This window comes from Phocoena sinus, chromosome 4, assembly GCF_008692025.1.
Source record: "Phocoena sinus isolate mPhoSin1 chromosome 4, mPhoSin1.pri, whole genome shotgun sequence".
Classification (NCBI taxonomy): domain Eukaryota; kingdom Metazoa; phylum Chordata; class Mammalia; order Artiodactyla; family Phocoenidae; genus Phocoena; species Phocoena sinus.
Window position 1 is genome coordinate 77,331,799 of NC_045766.1, and position 13,121 is coordinate 77,344,919.

General features: G+C 39.7%; 1 protein-coding gene and 1 non-coding gene across 12 annotated transcripts in view; one reads left to right on the plus strand and one right to left on the minus strand.

Annotated features, from left to right (window-relative positions):
- Positions 1-13,121, plus strand: part of GOLGB1 (golgin B1) — an 86,214-nt gene that overhangs the window by 53,149 nt on the left and 19,944 nt on the right. For all 11 annotated transcript variants that reach the window (XR_004349578.1, XM_032629686.1, XM_032629678.1 and 8 more), the window contains 2 exons: positions 2,123-7,326; positions 8,196-10,107. Coding sequence is in view for 10 of the 11 variants with exons in the window: in XM_032629686.1 (XP_032485577.1) it covers positions 2,123-7,326; positions 8,196-10,107 (7,116 nt within the window). In the remaining variant the exon portion in view is untranslated. The remainder of the gene's footprint in view (positions 1-2,122; positions 7,327-8,195; positions 10,108-13,121) is intronic.
- TRNAG-CCC lies at positions 1,982-2,054 on the minus strand. The gene has a single exon. It is a non-coding gene; the product is annotated as a tRNA-Gly (tRNA).

Consider the following 13,121-nt stretch of genomic DNA (forward strand, 5'->3'; position numbering starts at 1 on the left):
CGGTGAGTGGGGGCTACTCTTTGTTGTGGTGTGCGGGCTTCTCATTGGGGTGGCTTGTCTTGTTGTGGAGCACAGGCTCTAGGTGCCCAGGCATAGTAGTTGTGGCTCGCGGGCTCTAGGGTGCAGGCTCAGTAGTTGTGGCTCGTGGGCTCTAGGGCGCAGGCTCAGTAGCTGTAGTGCACCGGCTTAGTTGCTTCGTGACATGTGGAATCTTCCCAGACCAGGGCTCGAACCCATGTCTCCTGCATTGGCAGGCGGACTCTTAACCACTGCGCCACCAGGGAAGACCGATGCATTCTTAAAATAATCAGAATATGAGCTCAATCAAAGGGAGGTAATTTCAAACCTAAGCTTTTCTGCAGTTTCTAATGTTGATAGAGATTACATTACCTGGAAAGTGAGGTTTAAGAGTTGTAATGGTTATTATTTATCTTTACTCTCACTTGTTTCTAAATATTTGGAATTTTTTTGTTTGTTCAGAACCAACGCAGGTACAGTAGCACTTGCTTGGGATTTGATAACCCATTTTTCATGCTAGGTTATCATTTATTTCAGCTTCTTTGCCCATCTCAGATAAGTTTCTCAGTGAAGAGATTAGATAAAGTCTCTAGTCTCTCCCCAAATCCCCTTCCCCAGTTGGCACAGTTTCACTTAAGATTATATTAAAAAGGGTATCGTCAGGGAATGGTGCTTTTTATAACCTAAAAATTACTATAAGAAATGTATGGTTGCTCAATATTCTGCTGATTTAAGATTACTGTTAGCTGTACTGTGTTTAATTGTCCTTCCAATCAACAAGTCAGTGATAGACTCATAAATGGCTTTGGGGAATAATGTAACTTCCTTTTTTTTAAAAAAAAATATTTATTTATTTATTTTTGGCTGTGTTGCATCTTCGTTGCTGCACGTGGGCTTTCTCTAGTTGTGGCGAGTGGGGGCTACTCTTCGTTGCGGTACATGGGCTTCTCATTGCGGTGGCTTATTGTGGAGCATGGGTTCTAGGTGCACAAGCTTCAGTAGTTGCAGCACGTGGGCTGAGTAGTTGAGGCTCGCGGGCTCTGGAGCGCAGGCTCAGTAGTTGTGGCTCACGGGCTTAGTTTTTCTGTGGCATATGGGATCTTCCCAGACCAGGGATTGGACCCATGTCCCCAAACTCATTTAATAAAATACTAAATTTGCCATGAGATTCACTGGTTTTGTTTCCCAAGAAAACAATTATAGAATAATTTATGTGGATTGAGCAGTCTAACACAGTAATCCTTGTAATAGTAACTTGGTTAATATTTTGTAAAACAGGTCTATAATGTCTTCCCAATCCCCAACTCCTTTTTGATTATTTTATCCTGGCAATTTATCTCAATCAACTTGTTTGATATTTGTCTGTTAATGGCTGTCTTATCTAATACTTCCCATTTCAATAGATAGTTTAGGAAAAGGAATCCCTAACTTCCTCCTTGGCATGGGATGAAACAAAAATTTAATTCATTTCCTGCTTCCCTTTTTATTTTTAAGCAGTTCTTAGGAGAAATAAGTAGTTTTAATCTGAAGGAAAAGTTTCCCAAGTGAGGAATATTTAGAAAATGAGTCTCAGGTTTCCTTAAGTCTTATGAATATGACATGGCCTCAGTGCAGCATTGACAGGATGCCCTCAGAGGTCCAAGTTGGGAAAACTGATTTTAAAAGTATTTAGCAGTGTTATGTTAGGAAGGTTTGGACAGAAAAGTTTTAGGTTTTGGAAAATGCACAAAATACCAGTTTTTACTTAGGCTCCTTTCTCCCTCCCTCCCTCCCTCCCTCCCTCCCTTTCTTTCTTTCTAATAAATTTATTTATTATTTATTTATATTGGAGATTTATTTATTTTGGCTGCACTGGGTCTTCGTTGCAGCACGCAGGCTTCTCTAGTTGCAGTGCACAGGCTCTAGAGTGCACAGGCTCAGTAGTTGTGGCGTGAGGGCTTAGTTGCGGTATGTGGGATCTTAGTTCCCTGACCAGGGATTGAACCTGGGCCCCCTGCATTGGGAGTGCGGAGTCTTAACCACTGGACCACCAGGGAAGTCCCTACTTAGGCTCTTTTCTATAAAACATTTGATTGAGGCTTTTTCTTTCTTTTTTTAAAAACAGATGAGCATGGTTGATATTGCCAGGCTCAACAAGAGCAGCTTTTCTGCTGAGGAAAGTGGACAAGATGTCCTGGAGAACACATTTTCTCAGAAGCATAAAGAACTATCCACTTTATTGTTGGAAATGAAAGAAGCCCAAGAGGAGATTGCATTCCTTAAGTTGCAGCTTCAAGGCAAAAGGGCAGACAGTGACCCTGAGGTCCCTGACCAAAAAAAAATGAAACAGACAGAGAGTGAAGGAATACCTCCAGTTAAAATGACAGTATTGCTTGAAGATACAGGGCAACATTTTCCCCCCATGCCAAATGAAGAGAGCGGTCTTCCAACAACTGAGAAAGAAGAACAGATGAGCGCTAAATACCAACACAGAACATCTGAGGAAATATCTTTAAGTGACACTGGAATGGAATTAAAATCAGCAAAGCAGGATGATGATGATAAATCCCCTTCTGTGGTATCAGGTATTTGTCAGTATCACCAGGATGAATTGGAAAGGCTAAAAGGTCAAATTTTGGAGCTTGAGCTAAACCTTCATAAAGCAGAAGAGATCTATGAGAAAAATTTAGATGAGAAAGCTAAGGAAATAGGCAGCCTAACCCAGCTGATTGAAGAGTTTAAGAAAAATGCTGAAAACACCAATAGTGCATTCACTGCTTTGTCTGAAGAAAGAGACCAGCTTCTTTCTCAGGTGAAGGAACTTAGTGTGGTAACGGAACTGAGGGCTCAGGTACAGCAACTGGAAGTGAACCTTGCAGAAGCAGAAAGGCAAAAAAGACTTGACTATGAAAGCCAGACTGCTCATCACAACTTGCTCACTGAACAGATCCACAGTGTCAGCATAGAAGCCAAAACTAAAGATGTAAAGATTGAAGTTTTACAGAACGAACTTGATGATGTGCAGGTTCAGTTTTCCGAGCAGAGTACAGTGATCAAAAGCCTGCAGAGCCAGCTGCAGAAGAAGGAAAGTGAAGTGCTCGAGGGGGCAGACCGTGAGAGGGATATCTCAAATAAGGTGGAAGAACTTTTACAGGCTCTTTCACAGAAGGAACTTGAAATAGCAAAAATGGACCAACTCTTACTAGAGAAAAAGAAAGATGTGGAAATCCTCCAACAAACCATCAAGGAGAAGGATCAGCAAGTGACAGAAATCAGCTTTAGTATGATGGAGAAAATGGTTCAGCTTAATGAAGAGAAGTTTTCTCTTGGGGTTGAAATTAAGACTCTTAAAGAACAGCTGAATTTATTATCCAGAGCTGAAGAGGCCAAAAAAGAGCAGGTGGAAGAAGATAAAGAAACTGTTTCTGGCATTAAACAGAATTATGATGAGCTGAACCCAGTAGGGCTAATAAGTAAAGAAGAACTTCAGTATGAATTAGACCTTGTAAAGAAAGAAAGTGAGCAGAGAAAAAGAAAGCTCCAGGCTGCTCTCATTAACAGAAAGGAACTTCTACAGAGAGTCAGTAGATTAGAAGAGGAATTGGCCAAAGTGAAAGATGAACCCAGGAAAGACACCCCACTCAGTGAGAGTGAGAGGAGGGAAATGGAGGAAGATAAAGAAAGCAAAAAAGACTCAGAAAAATGTATGACTTCTAAGTGCCAAGAAATAGAAATGGTAATATCTTTAAAACAGGTAATATCTGAGAAGGAAGTGGAACTAGAGCACATAAGGAAGGATTTGGAAGAAAAGGCAGCAGCTGAAGAACAGTTACAGGCTGTGGTCAAACAGATGAATCAGAATTTGCAAGAGAAGACAAACCAAATAGATCTGCTCCAAGCAGAAATCATTGAAAACCAAACAGTTATCCAAAAGTTAACCACAGGTAACAAGGATGCAGGTGATGGAGAGTCAGCAGCACCTGTAAAAGTAGCAGCAGCCATCAGTCCACTTGGTGCAGGTAGTGGAGAACACTGGAAACCAGAACTGGAAGAAAAAATAGTGGACCTTGAAAAAGAAAAGGAGCAACTTCAAAAGAAGCTACAGGAAGTGTTAACCTCTCGCAAGGTGATTCTAAAAAAGGCACAGGAGAAAGAAAGACATCTTCGGGAGGAGCTCAAGCAACAGAAAGATGACTATAATCGCTTGCAAGAACAGTTTGATGAGCAAAGCAAGGAAAATGAGAACATTGGGGACCAACTAAGGCAACTACAGATTCAAGTAAAGAAATCTTTGGACAGAAAACTCCCAGGCAGTAGCCAGCAGGTTCCAGGTTCTCCCACTCAAGGTTTAGAAGAACCTTTATTCAAAGCCACAGAGCAGCAACCTGCTCAACCTGCTTCAGAGTCTGACTTGTGCCCAGACTGGCCTTCTCATCCTGGAGATACAAATGGTCTGCAGGGCAATACTGCTATTGCCCAGATTAAGACACAGCTGAAAGAAATAGAGACTGAGAAAGAAGAGTTAGAGTTGAAGGTTAGCTCTACAATAAGTGAGCTGACTAAAAAATCAGAAGAGGTATTTCAGTTACAAGAGCAGATAAATAAACAGAATTTAGAAATCCAAAGTCTGAAAGCAGCGTCCCATGAAGCTGAAGCCCACACAGAAAGCCTGAGGCAACAACTGGAAAGCAGTCAACTAGAAATCACTGGATTAGAACATTTAAGAGAATTACAGCCTGAACTAGATGAACTGCAAAAACTCATAAGCAAAAAAGAAGAAGAAGTTAGATACCTTTCTGGACAGCTTAGTGAGAAGGAAACAGCCCTTACTAAAGTACAGACAGAGATAACAGAACAAGAGGATTTAGTGAAGGCTCTGCATACGGAACTGGAAATGCAAGCCAAAGAACATGATGAGAAGATAAAGCAGTTACAGGTGGAGCTTTGTGAAATGAAGCAGAAACCAGAAGAGATTGGAGAAGAAAGTAAAGCAAAGCAACAAATACAGAGGAAACTGCAAGCTGCCCTTATTTCCCGAAAAGAAGTACTAAAAGAAAACAAACGTCTCCAAGAGGAGTTGTCTTTGGCCAGAGATAACATTGAACATCTCACCCAGTCTCTGGCAGATGTGGAAAACCAAGTTTCTGCTCAAAATAAAGAGAAAGATATATTCTTAGGCAAGTTAGCTCTTTTTCAGGAAGAAAGAGACAAACTCATTGCAGAAATGGACATATCTTTAATGGAAAATAAAAGTCTCAATGGTTCTTGTGAAAGTCTGAAATTAGCTCTGGAGGGTCTTACTGAAGACAAGGAAAACTTAGTGAAAGAAATTGAATCTTTGAAATGTTCTAAGATTGCAGAAAGCACAGAGTGGCAAGAGAAACACAAAGAGTTACAAAAGGAATATGAAATTCTTCTGCAGTCCTATGAGAATGTTAGTAATGAGGCAGAAAGGATTCAGCATGTGGTAGAAACTGTGAGGCAAGAGAAGCAAGAACTATACGGCAAGTTAAGAAGCACAGAAGGAAACAATAAAGAAACAGAAAAGCAGTTGCAGGAAGCTAAACAGGAAATGGAGGAGATGAAAGAAAAGATGAGAAAGTTTGCTAAATCTAAACAGCAGAAAATCCTAGAGTTGGAAGAAGAGAATGAGAGGCTTAGAGCAGAGGTACACCCTGCAGGAGGTACATCTAAAGATAGTATGGAAGCACTTCTTTCTTCTAATTCCGACATGAAGGAGGAACTAGAAAGGGTCCAAACAGAGTATAAAACCCTTTCTAAGGAGTTTGAGGCTTTAATGATGGAGAAGGACTCCTTAAGTGAAGAGGTTCAGGATTTAAAGCATCAGATAGAAGGTAATGTATCCAAACAAGCTAGCCTGGAGGCCACTGAGAAACATGATAACCGGATGGTTGTCACTGAAGAGGCAACCCAGTCTGCTCCAGGTGAGGCCCATGAGCAAAGCTCGCCAAGTATGAACCCAAGGTCTGAAAATTCAGAATCCATTCATTCAGAGAACAGTGCCAAGCCTGATATAAGTGAGAATGTCAGCTTACATGATGAAATTAATAATTACCTACAGCAGATGGATCAGCTCAAAGAAAGAATCACTGAATTAGAGGAGGACAAGCAGAAAGACAAGGAATTTAGCCAGACTTTAGAAAATGAGAGAGCTGCTTTATTGAGTCAAATATCAGCTAAGGATGCTGAACTAAGAATGCTTCAGGAAGAAGTAACCAAAATAAACTCATTAAATCAGCAAATCCAAGAAGAACTTGCCAAAGTTACCAAGCTAAAGGAGACAGCAGAAGAAGAGAAAGATGATTTGGAAGAGAGGCTTATGAATCAATTAGCAGAACTTAATGGAAGCATTGGGAATTATTATCAGGATGTAACAGATGCCCAAATCAAAAATGAACTACTAGAATCTGAAATGCAGAACCTTAAAAAGTGTGTGAGTGAATTGGAAGAAGAAAAGCAGCAGTTAGTCAAGGAGAAAACTAAGGTGGAATCAGAAATACGAAAGGAATATATGGAGAAAATACAAGGTGCTCAGAAAGGGCCTGGCAATAAAAGTCATGCAAAGGAACTTCAGGAGCTGTTAAAAGAAAAACAGCAAGAAGTAAAGCAGCTGCAGAAGGATTGCATTAGGTACCAAGAGAAAATCAGTGCTCTGGAGAGAACTGTTAAGGCCTTAGAATTTGTTCAGACGGAGTCCCAAAAAGATTTGGAAATAACCAAAGAAAATCTGGCTCAAGCCAATGAACATCGCAAGAAGGCAGAAACAGAATTAGCCAGCTTCAAAGTACTGCTAGATGACACTCAAAGTGAAGCAGCAAGGGTCCTAGCAGACAATTTCAAGTTGAAAAAGGAGCTTCAGTCAAATAAAGAATCAGTTAAAAGCCAAATGAAACAAAAGGATGAAGATCTTGAGCGAAGACTGGAGCAGGTAGAGGAGAAACACCTGAAAGAGAAGAAGAATATGCAAGAGAAACTGGATGCTTTGCATAGAGAAAAAGTCCACTTAGAAGAGACATTTGGAGAGATTCAGGTTACTTTGAACAAGAAAGACAAGGAAGTTAAGCAACTTCAGGAAAACTTGGATAGTACTGTGGCCCAGCTTGCAGCTTTCACTAAGAGCATGTCTTCCCTCCAGGATGATCGGGACAGGGTGATAGATGAAGCCAAGAAATGGGAGAGGAAGTTCAGTGTTGCTATTCAAACCAAAGAAGAAGAAATTAGACTTAAAGAAGAGAATTTCAGTGTTCTAAAGGATCAGCTTAGGCAGATGTCCATCCACATGGAGGAATTGAAGATCAACATTTCCAGGTAAATGAATGATGACTTTTTTTGCTCTTCCAAAGGTAATTGAAGGCAAAGGAAGTCTCTATTTAAACTATTTCTATTCCCTTTAATATTATGGGACTGATTTTGGTTTAAATTCTCCCTGAAGATGTATTCCCTCTCACTTCTGTCTCTCTCGCTCTCTTGCAAATGACTTACAAATGACTTTCTGCCACAATTTGTATTAACATGAAAAATTTACGTCTGCTTCTCTACCCATCTTTCTATTGAGAGAGCTCTTAGATTTCTTCCTTTCTTCTCATTTCCATTATCCTTGTCTGAATTTTTACCATAGTACATATTATTGTACTCTCAAATTACTGCCTTAGCCTCTGAAACGATCTCCTCTTTTCTCTTCCTCATATTCCATATAAATTCATATTGCATATGCCTGCTAGAGTTACCTTCTTCAAACTCCAATTTTATATCACTTTTCAAGCTCAGGAAGTAACAGTGTCCCCCACACTTTGTACTCTCATTTTTAGTAGGATCCTTCTGCTCTGAGACAGGTCTCCTCATTGCCTCTCATACCAAGATTATTCCGTTAAGGGGCCAGACAACAGCTTGTCTAGAGCAAAGAACAAAATTGGGGGCACTTTTTAGAGTGTCCAAGGTCATGTCACTAAATTAGCAACATACTTTGGAGTTTATTTTTATACGAATTCTTAGGTGTAATATACCTTTAATACAGAACATTCAGTAGAGCTAATACCTCTTTATTAAAAAGATGAACACCTTCAATTATGAATATTTATTCACTTGTAGATCTGAGTACATGTTTTAGTATGTGTTCCTTAGGCATCAAGTACTTTTCCCTTGAAATCTGTAATTAATGACCTTCTCTCTTTTTCTAGGCTTGAACATGACAAGCAGATTTGGGAGTCCAAAACTCAGACAGAAGTCCAGCTTCAGCAGAAGATCTGTGATACTCTACAGGGAGAAAACAAAGAACTTTTTTCCCAGCTAGAAGAGACTCAACATCTATACCGTAGTTCTCAGGATGAATTAGCTAAGTTGGAATCAGAAATGAAGATTCTCAGAGACCAGTCAACTGATTTATATAACTCTTTAGAAAAATATAAGGAAAATAAAGAAAATTTGGAAGGGATCATAAAGCAGCAAGAGGCTGATATCCAAAATTGTAAGTTCAGTTATGAACAGCTAGAGACAGATCTTCAGGCCTCCAGACAACTGACCAGTAGGCTGCATGAAGAAATAAACATGAAAGAGCAGAAGATTATAAGCCTGCTTTCTGCCAAGGAACAGGCAGTCCAAGTAGTTGCTGAACTGCATCAGCAGCATGACAAAGAAATTAAAGAATTGGAAAATCTGCTGTCCCAGGAGGAAGAGGAGAATACTGTTTTAGAAGAAGAGAACAAAAAAGCTGTTGACAAAACCAATCAGCTTATGGAAACACTGAAAAACATGAAAAAGGAGAACATGCAACAGAAGGCTCAGTTGAATTCCTTTGTTAAATCCATGTCTTCTCTCCAGGATGACCGAGACCGTATAGTAGGTGACTACCAACAGCTGGAAGAGCGACATCTCTCTGTGATCTTGGAAAAAGACCAACTCATCCAGGATGCTGCTACTGAGAATAATAAGCTGAAGGAAGAAATTCGATGCTTGAGAAGTCATATGGATGATCTCAATTCTGAGAATGCCAAGCTCAATGCAGAACTGATCCAATATAGAGAAGACCTGAACCAAGTGATATCAAGGAAGGACTGTCAGCAAAAGCAGCTCCTTGAAGCTCAACTTCAGCAGACTAAGGAGGTGAAAAGTGAGTGTGCTAAATTAGAAGAAAAGCTCAAGGAGTCTGAGGAAGCAAAGGAGGAGCTGCAGAGGTTCTCTTTTGCCCTACAGGAGGAGAAACGAGGTTTATCTAAAGAGATTGAGAACTTAAAAGTATCTCTATCCCAACTAAATAAACAATTGACAGCCTTGCAAGAAGAAGGTACTTTAGGAATATTCCAGGCCCAATTAAAAGCAAAAGAAGGAGAGGTAGAGAAGTTAAATACTACCCTTTCTTTGTCTCAGAAGAGAATTACAGAACTGGAAGAGGAATTGGTTCGTGTTCAGAAGGAAGCTGCCAAAAAGGTAGGTGAAATTGAAGATAAACTGAAGAAAGAATTAAAGCATCTTCATCATGATGCAGGGATAATGCGAAATGAAACTGAAACAGCAGAAGAGAGGGTGGCGGAGCTAGCAAGAGATCTGGTAGAGATGGAACAGAAGTTACTCATGGTCACCAAAGAAAATAAAGGTCTCACAGCACAAATCCAGTCTTTTGGAAGGTCAATGAGTTCCCTACAAGATAGTAGAGATCATGCCAATGAGGAAGTTGAGGAACTGAAAAAGAAATATGAGGCCAGTCTGAAGGAGTTGGCACAGCTGAGAGAAGAGCAGGGCCTCTTAAGCAAAGAGAGAGATGTTCTTGTTTCTAAAGCTGCATTTCCAGTTAACTCCACTGAGGATAACAGCTTGCCCCACCTTGAGAAACTTAACCAACAGATTCTATCCAAAGATGACCAACTGCTTCACTTGTCCTCACAACTAGAAGACTCTTACAACCAAGTGCAGTCCTTTTCCAAGGCTATGGCCAGTCTACAGAATGAGAGAGATCGCCTGTTGAGTGAACTGGAGAAATTCCGCAAGTCAGAGGAAGGGAAGCAGAGGTCTGCAGCCCCACCTTCAACCAGCCCAGATGAAGTACAGAGTTTAAAAAAAGCTATGTCATCACTTCAAAATGATCGAGACCGACTAGTGAGTATCTAGGTTTCTCTTTCCAATCTTCTTTTGAGAGTTTTTGAAACTTTCTTTAAATTGATTTTCATTTTTATAGAAAATGATAAAAAATTTATTCATATTACCTGGGCATTCTAGGACGATTCAAACCTCTTAGCCTGGATTTAATACCCTGTAGTTTGTTTTTGCCTCTCTTTCCAGCATCCTCTTTTACTGCTTCTCTACTCATCCTCTTCATTTCAGCCAAACTGATTTACTCACCCACAAACTGATCTACTTACCCACGTTACTATCCTCTGAACCAAAATGTCCTCTCCATTTTCCTTTTTTGGGCACATATTTCCTACTCTTTAAAGGTTGCCCCAGAGCTCAAATCCTCTGGGTACATTTCCAGATTGCTTGATTGTCTGTTACCTTCTGTCTGTACTTCCCTAGTGCTTTCTTTTCCTTTGTCCCATATTGCCTTGATATATATGGGTGTGTGTGTATGTGTGTGTGTGTGTTTAATTTCTATACCCTTATTTTTTATTTCCCCAATTAAATTGTAAACTCTTGGTAAATGTGTCATGTCTTATACTTGTTCATATTTCCCATGGTTTTTAGCAGAAGGGTATTTAATCATATGGTAGATAATCAAAAATTGATGTATATTCTCTATATGTGTTGTTACTGAAAACACTTTTCTCTATTTTGTGAAACTGTCGTGTAGGGAATTTATAGGAACTTTTGAGACTGAGGCTTTTATATCTGCCATGAACAAGTCATAAAGCCTAGGCAGGGTTATAAATCACATGAAGGCCTGACAGTCTGACTCAATGATATTGCATACAGGCTCTGCTATAGCCGCTGAGGCCCTTCTGCATACTTACTGAATGTATTGTTAATTGTCCATCAAATCTTCTTTTCCACATATCTTGTTCTCAGTCTGTCTCATGAGCATTGAAGTTTCTAGTCTCTTAGCCACTGGCTGCATGTACAATAACTTATTTCAATCACTATCAGTTTAAACATTTAGCCTAGGCCAGCGGTTTGTCACCTCTGCCTACACTATGCTTCCTTTCCCTCAGGACCACCCAAGAGATGAGCTAGGTCTGAACGGAGCTTAGGTGACTTTGGTTTTCTTTATGTAATTAGTCAAAGGGAAGTTTCGCAAATAAAGTCCGAGGGTCTCAGTGGCAAGGAGTTAACCCAGGGGATTCTACGATCCTACTAGGGCATGACAAACAAGTCTGAAAACATTCTGGAGTTTTCATATGTGTTCAAACTTCCTTAGGATTTTCCCTACCTAAAAGCTGTAGAGCAAATCTCTAGAGGTCCCTTTTTGTTTGTCTATACTTATTTCAGTCTGAAAATGATTTGAGGTAGCATATAAAGATATGAACAGTTTTTCAAGGTAATATAAGGTGAGGAACTGGGAAGGAAAAGAAAATTAGGGTCCGAGAGAAAAAGATTAAACCAGAAGTAAGTTTAGTTTAGGAGTAAACTTATCCCAAAGGGATATCACAATATCCTATTAGAAAGATGGACCACTAATTTTGCTCTGAGGTCTGGCAGCCATCAGAAGTACGGAATTTTAAAACCTTGTGTATGAATTGCAGTGTCCATATTTTAGGGAAAAGGAAGAAAGTAAAACTACTTGGAACAGATAAGAATAGTTATTCTTTAAGTATTGAGGCCTGCAAGAAATTTCTTCTGTGTTTCCATAGGGAGGTCACTATGAAGTTATGAAACATTCTTTACTTCTCTACAGTAAATATAATAATTGTTTTATAGGGTTTTTATTTAGCTGGCCCTTGATGTAAGTGCATAGCAAAAGAATTTTGAGTAATTCACTGAAGTTACCTCTGCAAGTGGCTAAAATGCAGTTCCAGACACACAGCTTTCTGATGATCTGCTCTATTCCAAAGGTAACATTTAGAGTATCTGGACTAGAGGAGTGAGTGGATTGCATAAAGAATATATGTTTGCTTTAAAACAAAACAAAAATATGTTTTTATTTTAGTTTTGGGTTAAAAGATAAAGCTATACACATATATTTGATGAGTCACTAAATTCTACAATGTTTGATAAGAAAAACAAACAGTAGCATTCCCAACCCTGTTTCTCCTTCTGAGGCAATCTGCTTTCAACCCTTTTAATTTGTTATTTTGGTGTTTCCTCAGTAGCTAAATATCATGTTTATAGTGCATCTTGGCTTTTCTTTTTTTTTTTTTTTTTTTTTTATAGTAATCATTTATTTATTTATTTATTTATTTATTTTTTTGGCTGTGTTGGCTCTTCGTTTCTGTGCGAGGGCTTTCTCTAGTTGCGGCGAGCAGGGGCCACTCTTCATCGCAGTGCGTAGGCCTCTTCACTATCGCGGCCTCTCTTGTTGCGGAGCACATGCTCCGGACGCGCAGGCTCAGCGGCCTTGGCTCACGGGCCTAACCGCTCCGCGGCATGTGGGATCTTCCTGGACCGGGGCACGAACCCGTGTCTCCTGCATCGGCAGGCAGACTCTTAACCACTGCGCACCAGGCAAACCCACTCCCTCTGTTTTCACAGTATAGACATACATTTTCAATATACAACCCCTTCCCCATTGTCCTGATGTAATTTAATTTTAGTTTTGATTAAATCAATATTCAATGTCTACATTTTTATGACTACAAATGCTATTAGACCTGAGACATGTGTTACTGTTAGTTTCCTCAAAACCTTTGTTTCTCCTGGAGTGAATAACTGTGTTTTTGTTGTTGTTGCTTACTTAGTTTTCTTTGTTCTTATCAATGTAATTAACGCCAGACTTACTGCCATTTAATCCACATTTTTCAAGATGTTTATTCCTATCTATTTAGTCTTCAGGAAGAAAATTCTCTTGGAATCTCTTTTTTGCTCTTAAATGAATCAGTTGCCCTGTACTCCTAGGACACAATTTTCAGCTTAGAATATCTCCCTCCATTTCTCTCCTGTGTTAGAGTTCCTGTTTCTTGTATTCCGTGTTTTCCTCATCTTGGTTTTGTGCCATGATTTTGTTGGAATAAATCATTCAG